The sequence below is a fragment of the Poecilia formosa genome, unplaced genomic scaffold (genome assembly GCF_000485575.1).
Source record: "Poecilia formosa unplaced genomic scaffold, Poecilia_formosa-5.1.2 Scaffold54, whole genome shotgun sequence".
In the NCBI taxonomy this organism is placed as follows: domain Eukaryota; kingdom Metazoa; phylum Chordata; class Actinopteri; order Cyprinodontiformes; family Poeciliidae; genus Poecilia; species Poecilia formosa.
The window spans coordinates 844327-859957 of record NW_006799993.1 but is presented as its reverse complement, the minus strand read 5'-3'; the positions used below and the strand labels follow the sequence as shown (position 1 = coordinate 859957).

Here is a 15631-nt window from a genome sequence, read left to right as displayed (position 1 = left end):
CACAGGAAAAAGTTTGGGGACCCCTGCCCTAAATGGTTTTAGATACATCATTTTTAAATTGGGTTAAGCTCTTTACATGCATTAGCTTGAAATATTGACACAACTGGAGCAGTTTAGTGAATGAAAATTTTATTTCAGTTTAAAACTAATCAGTGAACCAAAGTCCAGTACAAAAGCTGAATTATCACATGAAATAAAACTGCATCCAATCTGGTATAAGAAGAGACAATGTCAAGAGCTCAGATGCTGAAAGGTCACTGAAATGTTGCACAATTCACTTTAATTCATTATTGTTTTTATTCTTCTTGATAAAGTAGCGATGAGGCACTTATAAACACCGGAACGGTGCAGTCAGTCTTTGAAAATCTTCATTTCTGAATTAAGTGTAGATAATTCAGACTGTGTTCATTCAACTGGATTCTTGTTTGTCCAGCTGAGCTTCAGCCTTGATTCTCATAAAACCTGAATCTTTTACAGGAATAAATAAATGGCAGACTCCAAAAGGAACTCATTTACCCGAACCAAGCAGGTAAACAGTTGTAACATTCCTACATTGTGTGAATGAATGTCTGTAAACACGATCCAACTAGCATCCCAGTCTTTCCAGTTCCAGTTCCCTCGTAGCTGAAACCTGAGGCTGGTTTTCAGCCGCTGGTTGGATTTCACAGCTCGTGGCAGAATCAGTCCTCTTTGAGCTGTAAGAAGCCGTAGAGTTTTGCCAAGATTAACACTTTATTGCACCAAAAATCTCAGTCGTTGGTTAGAGTGTCAGCTTCTGCGTCTGTCTGCTGAAGTGGGGTCAGGACACCATTTCGTCCCCGCTGGGCTCCAGTCCGGGAATATCTGCGCAGGCCGGCAGGTTGCTGGGGCCAGTGTGCTTTAAGTTCCAGCGCTGCATCCTTCGGCGGTACCGCTCTGCAGCCTCCTCATCCCTTTGAGCTGATCTCAGAGCCGCGGAGGAGTGAAGGCTGTTGAACAAAGCCCGGAACAACATTCTGCAGAAGAGAAAAGGGAGAACGGAGAGGCTCAGCATCAATTTTCTCTGACTCTTTCTACACATACTACAAATCACAAATCAAAATTTCCTATTTATTTTCCAGATTTTTCCAGATCAAGGCAGCCTGCATAGACAGTCTTCATGCTTTACAGATGATGGGTAAAATGTTAAAAGTCAAGCTCTGATGTGGGAAATCAAAGATGTAGAAGTATGTAATATGAAACATGAATCAATGTTTGAGTTTTTAATCTATTCCTAAGTAGAATAAAGGAAAAATATATATTTTCCTACAGTTTATTATTTCCCTTAGAAAAAAGATAAAAGCAAATTTTTAAATCCCCATGAAATGACAACTTTGACTCACTAGGTGGCACTATTGTCTCAACACTTAAAATGGCCTAATCTTCAAGATTATGTGACTGGACATGAGAAAAAGGTCCTCACAATGAAATCCATATTTACTCCAATCAGGCATAAGATTATGACCCCTGACAGATTAAAGTCAAATCCCATACTGTCTTCATCATAGACCCTGTTAGTGGGAAAGATATATTAAGGAGCAAATGAGAACATTTCTATTCTCATACTTAATACATTAGAATCACAAAACTAATTCTGATTCTAGAAGAGCTACTGCAGTTCAGATTTTTGAAGATATTAAGGCTTGTTTTGATTTGAAAGTGTCAGAAAATGGAATGCATTGCAGTGTTTTTGTTTTCTGATTCTTTTTCTCACAACTTACAGAAGCTAATAGATCTTGTGCCAACATCTTGATACCAAAGCATGCATTCAGGGGGTTGTTAAGAAACGGGTCAGGGCCGCTTTGTGAGCAAAAAGTGCACCGACACTTTATTAGGCAGGTGGTTATAATGTTATTCCTGATTAATACGGTTAAATTTCCCAAAGCATGTTCAAAATCTTTATTTAATCACCCTCACTGTAAGCTGTGGGATGTTTATACCTGCCTTCTAACTCCAAACATGACATTTACCTAACTGTTTCAGATAGCACATAATGCTGAAATCATGACTGAACCTCCTGCAAGGAATACTCCACTAAAGCTCGATGGACATGTCTTTAATACATGTAAAGTTGTTAAATTTATTTTTTTCTTACATGTTTTGGCCATTAAACACCTGTAAAAGACAATTCTGTGCAACAGCAGTGTTACATGTATTTTTGTTGACCCTGCTTTGATCTCTCTGTCACTCCTCAGGTTGTCAATCACTGTGCTGCTTTGTTTTTGGCTCATAACGTGAACGATGATGTAGAACCATGTAGCTCATTAGCTCGTGAGGTGATGTTCAAAACATCTGGAAGCTCAGTACCTTGGTAACAAAGCGGTGAAGGTAGTGAGAGCACAGATGATGTAGAAGAGAGGCTGGGACATCTGGACTGTTTCGACCCTGAACAGGTTGGTGGGGTGGCTGCAAACCACGCAGAAGGCACTATAGAGCAGCACGAAGACAAAATACAGGATGGCACTGAGCAGCAACACCAGCACGTGAATCCACGTCTGCAACACACAAAGAGGACACGGTTCAATCCACAGTCTGCAGAGACATTCCTGCACAGACCCCGAGGAGAGCAGAGAGGAGTTGGGTTTTTTTATCGTGGAGCCTCTCACCAGGGTGTTGCTCTCAATGACTTGATGCAGCAGGATGATGAGAAGAGCTGAGGTGTTGATCGGCGAGCCAAATGACAGCACTCCGACATCTGATCCGGCCAGCGCCTGGGGGGGAAAAAAAAAAAAAAAAAAAAAAATCCAGAAAACCCTAAGTGTGAGAAGCAACCTGAGTTGAACTCACCAATGAAAGGTTTTAGAGAGAAAACTTACAAAATAAGGGACAAAGAAGCAAACAACGCTTTGGTAAAAGGCATCCAGGATGGTGATCCAGAACGTGGCTGGAATGTAGATCTGTAGGAAATCTGATCTGTTAGTCTATTTTGTTGTCAATGTAAAACAAACAACGTGCACTAGAGTTCATTCTTAAGTGGGTCAACACTGTCACATGACTTCAACTAAAACAGAAAGTTGACAATGAACAAAAACAGAAAGGTGACAGCTGGATAATAAATCCATTAAGTTACGATTTTCTCCACATTTACAGTGGTTTTAAAATGTTTCCCTGCTGTAAAATTACAGGTTTCATTGCATAAGTTAAAGGAGAGGATGATAAATCATTACCAAACTTTTCCACTTTTAGTGTGACACAGATATAGTACAGCTCAAAAAACCTAACTTAATAGAGGAAGGAAATCCTGCAATATTCTAGTTGCATAACTGAATTAGTCATTGAAATATTTAACTGAAGATTCATTTAAAATCCACTTATAGGAAATCTGATTAACAGTATAGAAAGTTGAACAGCTCCAGTATAAGTTTCTTTGCATATGACTATTTGTATGTTAAGCTTTATTTTAAGATGAAAGTTTACGAAACAAAATGTTTTATACAAAGGTATGAGTCAAATCCATTACATCAGGCAAAGTGAAGACGGCCAGCAATAGCTGGAGAACAAACTGGAACATTTTAAATACCAAAATAAAGTGTTTAAAAAAAACTGATGAAAAGATGAGATTGCAAATGATCTGTGAACCTGCCAGGAAACTGGCAACCACAATGAAGGAGCTTCAGGGTGTCCAACAATTTTATACATTCCACACATGTCTAGACAATGCAAAGGAGAAAGGTAGCAACAAGCCTTTTCTTAGGAAAAAAAAAAAAAAAAAAGAGCATCAAAGCACAACTAAAATATGCCAAAAATCTTGCAGGGGGTTCAGCCAGGAATAACTACCGAACTGCAGTTTCAAAAACACATCAGGAGACGAACAACATGCCAACACTGAAGTATAGTGTTGGCAACATCATGCTGTGGGGTTCCTAATATCAATCAAATTTGACCCAAAACATTCAGGCGTCACCAATAATAATCTTTATTTAACCAGATAAAACACTTTATTAAAATCTAGAGTCTTTTTTTCGAGGGAGCTGGCAAGAAAGCTGAAAATGAGGAGAAATGTTATTCTTCAGCGTCACTAGTATTTTAAGTTTTCCTCCACAACAATAATAGAATCGCCTCAACAGTAGAAAATTAAAGTTTACTATGGTCTGAACAAGACCATGGACAAGAAATGTCCTCACAATTAGAGCAATCTAAAGATTTGTTGCTTATCTGTTGGCAAGACTAAATATTAAAACTGAGTAAAAAAGGGGCCTCAACAAAGTATTAGTTTAAGGCTGTGCAACCAGGTTCTTGCAGCCTTTTTGGTTATTATTCATTTTAATTCTATAGAAAATGTGTCACAATGAAGGTAGAAAAGTTTTAAAATCTTTTATTTTACAAAAAAAAAACAACCTTCGGAACTACCAATAGAGACACAAACAATTCTTATTCCCACAAGAACAACCTGATCTACTGTAGATGGATCAAACTTCATCTTATGTTGGTTGAAATTTAAAAAAATCTGAGTTTTTCAGTGAGAGGAAAACACGTAGGCTTATGAGAAATATCAAATCTTAAAACTGCCTGTTCCTGTTCTCTCTCTGTTTCTCAGATGTATGGGATCACCTTGGTGGTGCCCCCAGCTCCGTAGAGCTGAGGGAGCTTCATCAGAGTGTCTGCAGGCATGTCTTGGTCGAGGATGCCGTAGATGAGGGGAGGAACTGAGGTGAAGACCAGATTGAAGAGGATGAGCACCCAGGAGTTGATCATGACGCTCCCAGAGAACCCGCAGAAGAACTGATACCAGAACAGCAGATTCACGTACATCTGCACACAAACACAGGGACGCAGCATTTGGACTCTAATCTACAAATCCCTTCCGGGATAAGTTTTTAAAAGCCAGTGACAGGGTGTCATAATTAGGTAGGCAGAGGACACTGTTAATTTAAAAAAGAAATGAAGCTACTTTTCACATAGCTGGTGAGCAACTCTTACCACATTTTTGTAGATAAAGTACAGGATCATGTTTGCAAGGCGGTGGTAACACCAGTGGCCGTGAACCAGCAGCAGCTTCTTGAGGTGTTTGAATCTGGATATGGCGAAGTCACTGGACATCACAGCCTGTGGAGTGAAGCCAAAGGATAGAAAAAAGTTTCATTTCTTCAAGACTCTTTGGCAGAGCCGCCATGGTGTGTCTGTTAAAGCTGCAGCAGCTGAACGGCCGTCATTCTCTCACCTGCATCCCCTCCTGACCAGATATCCCGATTCCGACGTCCGCTACCTGAATCATGCTCACATCATTCGCTCCGTCACCTTAAAAAACAAAAACATCTCGAGATGAATTTTCTCCTGTTGTTTTGATAGTTATATTTTGTTGCCCCATCTGTGTCCTTACCCACAGCCAGCGTCATGACACCGATCTTGTCCCGGATCAGTTGGACCACCTTGCTCTTCTGGAGCGGCGTGGACCGGCAGCATATGACCGCCTTACATTTGCAGCTCAGCTCCAGGAAGCTGGCCTTCAGCTCGTCCTGCAGAGCCCACTCCAGCGTTCGGCCGTCGATTACCAGGATGAAGCTGCCGGTGCTGTGGAAGGAAGACTCCTCCCCGTCTTCTTCATGTCGGACTTCTATTAAAAGCTCCTCAAGCAGGGCTGCACATGCATCCTGAAGGAAAAAGAAGAAGAAGAACAGTGATGTAGATGTTTAAACGTCTGAAATGGGCTTCCAAGCAGGAGATGTTTAGTCCCAGACCTTGCTTCCACAGTTGGCGGTCAGCAGTCGGTCGTTGGAGCGGAGGAGTTTGCAGGCATTGGCGATGTTGACGGCCGTCTCCTGTTTGTCTCCGGTGAGAACCCACACTTTGATGCCGGCCTCCTGCAGGGCTTCGATTGTCTCCGGGACATCCTCCTGCAGCCTGTCCACGATCCCCGTGCAACCTGCGCACACACAGGTTTAGAAAACAGAAACTGCTGACTCTTGGCACGCAAGGCCATGCTCTTCAGAAAGCAGCCATGATGGACATCAAAACAATCTGTGTGCGCACTTCTGCAAAGCCGTTCAAAAACCAGACAAAAGCCGGTCATATGGTGGGTGCTGTGCATTCAACTGCACAAGCAGACAAAGACGCAAACGAAACTTGTCATTATATCGTAAAACTTTTGATGAGGAAAGATGACACAATGTATCCCAGCCTGACAATTGTAAAGACTGGCAGCCCTTTGTTTATTTGCAGCAATCACTTTTTACAAGATATGAACATTAATGTTCAAAGTCTTTACAGAGTAAGTAGGTTTAATAAGCTCAATGATAACCAAGGAGAAAATTTCCCCTCATCATTCTGCTGCAGCTTTGCTTCAGCTTAGGTCAAAATGTCAGGTCTCCTACCCAGAAGAGTGAGGTCGTTCTCCAGCCTCTCAGCCGACTCTAGCATCAGCTCCTCTTGGTTCTCGATGCTGCTCTCTGCCAGCAACTGTCTCTTAAGCCAAACTTCATACTCGTCTTCCTCCAGAACCTGTTTATGCAAACAAGATGAAGTTAGCAAAGGGGCCATCGTTTGGATGGCTATCAGAAGCCTCTTCTGTCATAAAAGAACATCACATGTCTTACCAACAGACCTGATATCAGACAGAATCATTATCCTTCAATTAGGACGTCACCTTTTTAGCGATGCAGAGTGTGCGGAGGCCTTCTCTGGCGTACATATCCAGGTGTTTTTGGGTCTGCTGCCTGATGTGTTTGTAGATCTCCTGAGCCTGTTCTGAACCTGGAAACAAAAGTGTACACAGTAAAGAAGAAGAGGAAACTGAAAAGTCGATGTGTTTCTGGAATTCAGCTACAAAAGTGGAACTTATATATATATATTTAATAGTGTGATGTTTTTTTCTAGGGGTTTTAGATTAGAATTATGTCTCACAGCTGATTAAAACCCAAGCTTCAGTTTTTATGATAATTAGTGAAAAGAGTAAAAGCAGAAACATCGGTCTGCTTTAAAGTAGGTCCATGTACTGGACATCATTTGCAGGCAGTCCTTATGGGGCTCATAAAGTAACTCTAACCAGAATCTTTCTCGGCCGTCTCTTCAGTCTTTATCTACCTCTCTGTTTTTCAGCCAAGTCCATGATGACAGAGTCTGCTCCCTTAGTGTACACCACCACCTGTCCTGTCAGTGGGTGGCGGACCACCACAGACATCCTCTTCCTGTTGGAGTCAAAGGGCAGGATGTGGAGCAGCTGCACAACCAGAGAGCCGAGTCCTGGCAGTTCCACTAGCAGGCTCTCGGCCGAGCGGCCCCTCAGGGTGCAGTGGTACGCCCGGGCTGCGTGGACCAGAGCCGCCTCGTCAGGACTCTCCGCCTCGTACAGCAGCTCATCATCACTGTCCTCGTCTGACTGAAAGTCTCTGTCAAGGTCCACGTTCTGCTTGGCCCCGTCACCATCTCCTTTTAAGTCCCTTAAGTTCTCCAGATCCTCCGAGCTCCACCTCGCTGCAGAATCCTCCCCGTCCCCCCTATCGGGAAAGTCCACTTTACTCTTCAGTGTGTAAGTTTCTTGGCTGGTGTCCAGAGCCAGATTAGACCCATCAATGCTGTTGCTGGGAGGGGTGCTGAAGTTGAAGGAGCCAGTCTTCCCACGATTGAACAACTTGCTGGTGAAACTGCGAGGGCTGCCTTTGATTTGGGGAGTGGAGAATGAATAGAAGTTGAGGCGTTGAAACATCAACTTAATTTCCTCCAGAGACTTCAGAGGTGTTTGGGCTTCTGGAACCTGTAAGGAATACAGAATATTTAGTCATTACTCTTAAAAGATCCAAACCTTTAATCAGGACAGTTTCTACTCACTACATGGCGGGGCTGGCTAGGTGAAGACACCACCACACTGTTACAAATGGCCAGAGCCAGAAAGAAGTCGGTGATGTAAGTGAGCTCCAGGCTGGACAGGCTCTCAGTGGAGCTGTCTCTGAGTCGCAGAGTGGAGGAGCAAAGACTGTTCAGTTTCCTCACCAACTCAGGGTCCGGGACCACGTCTTTCGCCTGAGCAAAAACCCAGCAGGGGCTACGTTAGCATCTTGTGTCATCCAAGTAGCAAATCTATTGCTTTGCAACTGAAATTAAGAAAATATGTATATAAAATAAATTGACACTTGAAAAGGACATTTCAGAAGTTTTGTAATATTTCAGTATTCTAACAACACACCTGAAACTAATTCTTACAGATGTTAATACGAATAAACATCAACTAATCCACCATACCTCCAGCACATCTCATCTTTGTTTTTGAAGGCTATTTGTGAGCTTTATTTTGAAATTTCCTGTTAATATTTTTTTTACAGCCCTTTACATTCTTCAGCCCAGAAAGACTTCTTACTAAACTTTTCAGGTTAATGAATAACTACATGATTGATAATTACCAAAACAGTAACCATGATGGTTACCATGACAGTTCAATGCTTATTAAGGAAGAAGAAGCAGTTTCGCAACCGTAAATGGAGAATTCTGATTTTGTTTTATTTTTCATGGATCTGCACTGATTTAATCAATTTACCTTTATTTACATCTTGATGCTTTTGATAATTATTGAATGAATGACTTAATTTTATAGTTTAGATTATTAGGGTCAGAACAAAAGTGCAAGAGGAAACCACAATTTGATCATTGTATACAAGACATTCTGCTGTTAAAGCCAAATAACTTTATTATGAAAAAGTAAAGTTTAAGAAAAAACAATCCTAGCATATGTTAAGGATAATTATATATTAATTATGTCTATTTTGTTTCCAAGGATAACAGTGAAGCTTATCCTTCCTGGTACAGCAATTCAATGTTGCTTCAAAACATTTGGGTTGTAGTGTGTAGGATCTCATTGTGAAATAAATCAGCATATGACAAGAACCCAGAGATGAAATCCTCCCGTCTGAGCTGGGAAACATCATGAACTCAGAATGGTACGATCAAGAGTCTGACCATGCGGCTGCAGAAGGCACCGGTCCTCGCCGCAGCATGATTGGACAGCTGGTCCTCCTCCTCAGGTGACTCGGCAGTGAGCGTGTGCAGAGACACAGAGCTACGGTTGCAGCTCAGGGAGCGACAACTCAGAGATTTCCCACTGCAGGCTGACTTCAGAGTCACAGTGTGTCCGGCTGCCTCGTTCTGTTCTGCCTCGTACACCTCCAGCCTCCGAGCTGAGACACAGAAACAAAGGTCAGCAAAACAGACAACTTTTCTAGCACAACTGCATGTCTCACTGCAGTAACAATCTTTCACCAACAGGTGGCAAAGACATTCCAGAGATCTCACCATTTTCCACGTGAGGGTATTCCACCCCGAAAATGCTGCATCGACGGAACACCATCTTGTTTTCTGTCAGTGTTCCCGTCTTGTCCGAGAACAAGTACTGGATCTGACCCAGGTCCTCTGTAATATTGAGGGCCCGGCACTGAATTCTGGAGTCTAACTGTTCGTTGTAAAAGTCCAAGTCATTATGGATGAAGTAGATTTGACCCAGCTTCACGATCTCAATGGACACATAAAGGGAAATGGGAATCAGCACCTGTTGGACAGAAAAACATGATGAATGTTAAAGGAAAAATGATTTTTCTAACCTGACATCATGTGGCTATCCAAAGCAGTTTTGAGTCTTTAATGAACACAGTTCATGTAATTGGAATTACAGTTGATTGTAATTGATAGATTTGGTTGACTGGTCCAAGACCAAAATCAATCGAAAAATGGAGGGATTCTGCTTCCACGTTGTATACGAGTCCCCAGTTCAGTTAAAAACTATTTCCTCAGACTGAGAAGAGGTAACTGTTCTCCTGTATTCTTCAATGTAATCTCAGGTGTGAGATGATTCAGGGGCCAAAGCAGAAGAAGCCAAAGAACTCCACATCCTCTACAAAAAGCTGATGAAACCATGAAGTTTCTAAAAAGGTACCATATTCACAACTCTACCTTCAGACTTTGTTCAACCATCACTGGAAAAAATAAAATAAATACACTTTTTGCCATACATGGATCAAGAGAGCCTGTGAAAGCAATGCCAGCACTTACTCTTCTCCAAGAACTACCTAAAAAGAGTGTTTTGTGCAGTCACAAGCCTTCCCCAGGTGGTTAAAACAAATCATTAAGACTTGACAATCACAATTTCCATGACTGTCAGCCAAACTGCAAGGGAACAGAGATGGTCCTTCTGCTACCAAACACTGCTCTGTCAGAAGATCAATAACTGCTCTGACACTCCTCCCTTTGTTTAGGTCCAAGATTGTACCTCTAGTTACCTTTTGGCAGAGTTCTCAGAAGATTATTTCCAATAACAATCAGAGCAGCCGCATCGTTATCTCCCTTGCACAATGCAATAAAGAGCAGTCTATCAAAAACACCCCCAGACATTCAGCATGTACTCAGTTATTAACTTTTCTAATAGAAGTCTGACCTTTAAAAACTTAAACTGGCAGCAGTTTTTATTCATTTATTGGTGCCAAATATGTGTAAAATATTTTTGATCTGAAAAAGAATAACATTCATTAAGTTTAATTAGAACCGTTTAAAATGTTCTAATGCGTATCTGATTATCCTGAAACGGGTCGATGATAGTTAAAATAAACATTCTGGGCGCACCTGGAGTACGATGATCATAGTCCAGAACACGTAGAACCCAGCCAAGGCTGGAAAGATCTCCCCATCGACCTGAAACACTGAATGTCTAAAGTTCTTCGTCCAGAGGCCATGACCTGAAAATGCAAAAAGAAAACCCAGAGCAGCTCGTCACACTAAAGGACAATAGCTGAAGAAACTAATATCAGTTAATCTGAAATCAGAACCCACTGTTCTCAGTGTGTGTTGTGTTTTGCGTGTTGCTACGCACCTACAGCTGCAGTCAGACACATGACGATGAGGAGGGCAACACACCATAGGACGTCTGTGTTCAGACGCTTCTCTAGCTGGCTGCGCTTGTACCTCGGCCCGCTGTTGTTCATCATGGCCTTGGTCTCATGACCTGAGTCACACAAAGAGAAAGCAGAAAATTTGGTTCTCTGCAATTCTGAATGTTAAGCAGAAAGGCAAGGGTATTTTTGAATTAATATGTCAGGATAGTGACAAAAAGTCCTTTGGCTGCACTGGAATGAACCCTGAGACTTATGGAACAATGTCCTTTAGACAGATGAGATCAAAGTAAAAATGCCTGTATATAATGCGCAGCATTATACTTGGAGTTAACCACACACCTGATACCAGGTGCTAAGCAATGGTGGGTTGATGATGTGGTCTTGGTTTTTAGAACCACATGACCAGGGCACCATGCAATCAATGTATTGACCATACACTACTCCAGAGGAATATGTCTGACAGTGGAAACTTGGCCCAAACTGAGTCATCTGCAGTATCAGTTTGTTGTACTGGCTCTGTAAAAGTTCTGTTTAAAAGACTTGCAGGACCTGAAGAAAGGAATGTTTTACCTCCATGAGCAACACTGGTGAAAAGAGTAATCTGCATTCTTCCACGATGATTTAAGACACTGATAACTTGAGACAGAAAATCCAACCAACACAAGGTTTTCTGTATTCAGGCATCTTTAGCAGACCTGAAAACAGCCTGGTTACAGCAAAGAGGACATGACTGAGTGACCTCTGTCATGTTTAGACTGTACACTGCATTCAGAGTTGCAGGAGCCATTCTTTGGTTTAACCTCTTTAGTCATAGTGGAGTAAGTATTTAGTCAAGAATTTCTCAGAACAAACAGTAATCCTTTACAGTCCACAGAGCAGGTAGAGTGTAGCACATAATCACGTTGTCAGAAGCTGTGAAAACTACATTAATTCTGATTCATGGCTGTAGGAAGTACTCTTTTTGCAATGAAATATATCCCTAACACAAACAGAACATAGGTCTCCACGCTCAGGGGGGTTGAATAATAAATGCTTGCCACACTTTCCAAATTTTAGAAATGTTCAGTTTACAATTATGTACCACTAGGTCAATACTGTACTACCTGTGTTGGACTGTCACAAAAAAGTCTTTCAAAGTCACTAAATGGGAACAAGTTAAAGAGGCTGTTTTTAGGGATGCGGTGATCTCACCAGCGTAAACCACGATGCCGACCACCGTCTCAGTGTTGCGGATGGTGCAGCTCCTCAGAAGAAGGTTGCTGCTGTGAAGGCCCACCCGAGCCTCACTCGATTGCTCGCTGTAAGCAAAATAAAACACATAGACACGATGATAAAGTTTATAGTACCTGCCAGATCCCTTCCAAACCCTCCAAAATAAAAAATAAAAATCAGACCCACATGTAACCTTTGAACCTATTGAGGTCATTGTTGGGGTTCTCACACTCGATGCGACTGTGGAAGCTTTCCGGTGTGAAGTCTGAGCCCTATAAGATAAGCACATCAGAGGTTGCTATAGTTCATGTCTGACCCGCAGAAGCAGAAAATAAAACACAAAGTGATTGAGAGGCAGTTTCAATCTGAGGCCTGATATGTAAGAATTTAAAATTTATCCAATCCAAATGTTTATTACTGACTAAAATAATGTTAGTAAAAATACAAATTGAAGTTTACGTTAGTAGGTTGTATATAATCTTCCTGTGTGGGAAGAGAGCAAGCCTTTTAGAGCAACACCCCCAATGACCACTAGATGGTGTTTGCAAAGAACCTTTGTGCAAACACCTCTGGTGTTTGCACATCAGCTAAGATTAGATAGCTGATCTTAGATAGATCAGCTATCTAAGAAAAGCTGATGGTTTTCTTAGATAACCATCAGCTTATCTAAGAAAATACAAATAATTGCAACAATATTAGTTTCTTCTTTGCTGCATGTTCTTATGCTGACTGTCTTACAGTTAATAAAATCCCAAAGTTAGTTTCTGATATTATATAAGATCAAAAAAAAAAAATAAATCCAGCAAACTGAGAACATGTCCCACAGTTTGGCTTTCGGTTTTACTTTTTTAAATTTAGCCCTGTAGTAGCAAAAAAAAAAAATCCAACAGCCTGTATAGAAAGTAGTCTAATCTAGGAGCCCATGTTTACTGTAAAGCAACCACATATGGGTCACATGAACTGTCACATAAACTGTTGCTTTACTCTAGAAATACAGTTTTTGGCTCTACATGATTTCAAGTGACACTGACTCCCATTCAAAATGCCTTTGCTAAAGACATTGCAATTTCTATTTGTATAAATTTCTTTATTCTGTTTCCTTGAAATCCCTTTAAAATTTCAGGTTTTACTGTTTTAGTCTGGGTGCAGATATTTTTCATGTGCTGTAAATATATCAACCTGCATATAAGGAATGGAAATAGTAATTTCAGGAAAAAACAAAAATGTGTGACAGAGTTATATCAACTATACACAAAGGCTCAGCATGACAGGGATGAAAGCAACAACAAATGATTTTTATAAAAAAAAGAGAGAGAGAGACTAATTGCTAAAACTAGCATTTAATCATGCAGATGATATGCAGGTCTTTATTACAATGTCACCAGGTGACTATGAACATATTCAACCGTTGGCTAGATACACAGAACAAATCAAAGTGTCAAATCTATTCTGTGTCCCCAGACTCAGAACCAAACATGGAGAAGCAGTATTGAGTTTTTATGCTCCACCAATCTGGAATAAGCTTGCAGAAAGCTGCAAAGATGCTGAAACGATAAGTTCTTTTAAATCATGGCTAAAAATTCCTTTGATTTGGGCTGCCTCCAATTTATAAGAACAGGAGCATTAATAATTATAGTCTGTAGTCCTTTTTTTAATGTCTTTATTGTGGCAGTGCGATGCAATGTTTTCCGTTTGTTGCTTTATGTTATTATGCAAAGCACTTTGAATTGCCTGTTGCTGAAAATTACAAATAAATTAGTGTTGCTTGCAATTAAAATACCATTTATTGTGACACAGATAAAAGTGAAAATGAAGGAAAACCCCCATGTGTTAAAAATTATGTAAAAACCTCACGTCATGTAGAGAAACTAACAGCAACAGAAGATGACAGAGAAATGAACTGTACTTAAGATTAAAAAATAAAAAAATAAAAAAAAAACAGGAATGTATCACTGCTATCACATTTCTGCTGAAACCTCCAACACCGTCTCCCGCAAGCATTCCTTGTCTGACCTGTTAGTCTTATAATGGCATGTGTGGTGGAGAATTTACACCGCAAATTACCCTGAATGTGACATCCTCATGAGGCATAGTGGTGACAGCACAGTGCTACGGGAATGCTTTTCACCAGCAAGGACTAGGAAATCAGACTGAGTTAAGGAGAAGATGCATGGAGCAAAATAGAGGGCAATCCTGAAGGCAGCACAAGACTTGAAACTGCGACAGAAGTCCACCTTCCAGCAAAACATGCAAACCTAAGCATACAACCAGACCTTAATCCAACTGAAATACCTATGTGTTTTTATAGACGCTTTATGTGCAATCCAACTGAGACTGAGGTATTTTGCCAAAAAATAAAAGGACCAAAAATGTATTTGCTGCATATTTAAAGATGTCAAGACACAAAGTAAGACTTGCAGCTGTAACTGCAATAAAAGGTGGTTGTACAATGTATTTAGTCCAGAAGAGAGGCTGACTACAAAAAAGCCACAGCTTTCAGACTTAACCACAATTAAAGATCTTGTAATGTCTACCAACTTTAATTTCTGTTCCCTGATGTCAGAAGTGCCATTCAATTTATGTTTTTGGTTTTCTGAGCAAACTAACTCAGAACTTTCAGCTTATCATCCCTGTATAGTCAAAATAATTATCTTCTCTGAACACTTTCATTAAGGAAGAATTTCCTTTTAACAGTTTTTGGACTATTAAAAACCAACCTGCCACCAACAACCCCTCAAAGTAAAGTCATCTATAACAGATTAAGTTAAAATAGGTTGTTACCTCTAGAGAACTGTCTGACACAACCTGCCTTTGTTTCAGGTTGGTCTCTCCATCCAGGTTTGCAGTTTCAATGTAACAGACCCCACGGGGGTCAGAGGAGTACAGCAGCAGCAGGTCAGCTGGGATGATTTCATTACAAGACAAACGGACAAAGTCTCCGACTCGCACTTCACTCCAGCACCGGTCAATGTAGGACTTCTGCTTGCTGTGGTAAAACAAAGAAAAAAAGACATTTAAGAAATGTGTGACATGTTTATTCTCATTTTAAAATATTAGAAAAGAAATGCTCTCATCCAACAGAAGAAAAATATCTATGATAATACAACCTCAGAACAACAACAAGACATATTGCCCTTTGTCACAACTTCACAAAACTAACCTAAAACACAAAAGCAGAGACTCAAAAGCTCATTTTTCTGTTGCCTTTAAAGCCTAACCCATTGTTATGGGGTATTTTGGCTGTCTCTGCCTATTCTTCTTCCCAGCGTTGCTTCAGTCGATTGAAATTTTCTGACATTCACTTCCGTACAATGATTTTATGACACATTGGAACACATTGTGTCTTGTTGTTGATTTTGCTTTATTTTCTTTTCGTTCCCCATTTTGCTTGGACGAGTTTCAGCTGTTCAATGGATGAACTCACATTTGATTCTAGAATGGTTTGATACGCAAAGAAGTTCATATTGAACTCATGACTGGAAAGTGCACAATTCCTGTGACTAACAAAACAAGAACATATCATCACCATCAGCTGAATGAGGTTATCATCCTGATTTTATCTGTTTGTTTTCCATATAATGTTATGAATACAA

The 15631-nt window shown here is 40.7% G+C and overlaps 1 protein-coding gene across 1 annotated transcript in view; it reads right to left on the bottom strand.

Moving 5' to 3' along the window:
• Positions 1-112: 112 nt before the first annotated feature.
• atp10d (ATPase phospholipid transporting 10D) overlaps positions 113-15631 on the bottom strand; it is a 28264-nt gene continuing 12745 nt past the window's right edge. Inside the window, exons 4-23 of the mRNA XM_007553066.2 lie at positions 14820-15024; positions 12225-12310; positions 12018-12124; positions 10805-10936; positions 10558-10670; positions 9238-9490; positions 8905-9122; positions 7783-7974; positions 7039-7708; positions 6602-6708; positions 6330-6456; positions 5697-5881; positions 5339-5609; positions 5180-5256; positions 4939-5064; positions 4570-4770; positions 2835-2915; positions 2625-2729; positions 2326-2513; positions 113-995 (exon numbers count right to left, since the gene is read on the bottom strand). Coding sequence (XP_007553128.1) covers positions 800-995; positions 2326-2513; positions 2625-2729; positions 2835-2915; positions 4570-4770; positions 4939-5064; positions 5180-5256; positions 5339-5609; positions 5697-5881; positions 6330-6456; positions 6602-6708; positions 7039-7708; positions 7783-7974; positions 8905-9122; positions 9238-9490; positions 10558-10670; positions 10805-10936; positions 12018-12124; positions 12225-12310; positions 14820-15024 — 3640 coding nt within the window. The 3' untranslated portion in view covers positions 113-799. The remainder of the gene's footprint in view (positions 996-2325; positions 2514-2624; positions 2730-2834; positions 2916-4569; positions 4771-4938; positions 5065-5179; positions 5257-5338; positions 5610-5696; positions 5882-6329; positions 6457-6601; positions 6709-7038; positions 7709-7782; positions 7975-8904; positions 9123-9237; positions 9491-10557; positions 10671-10804; positions 10937-12017; positions 12125-12224; positions 12311-14819; positions 15025-15631) is intronic.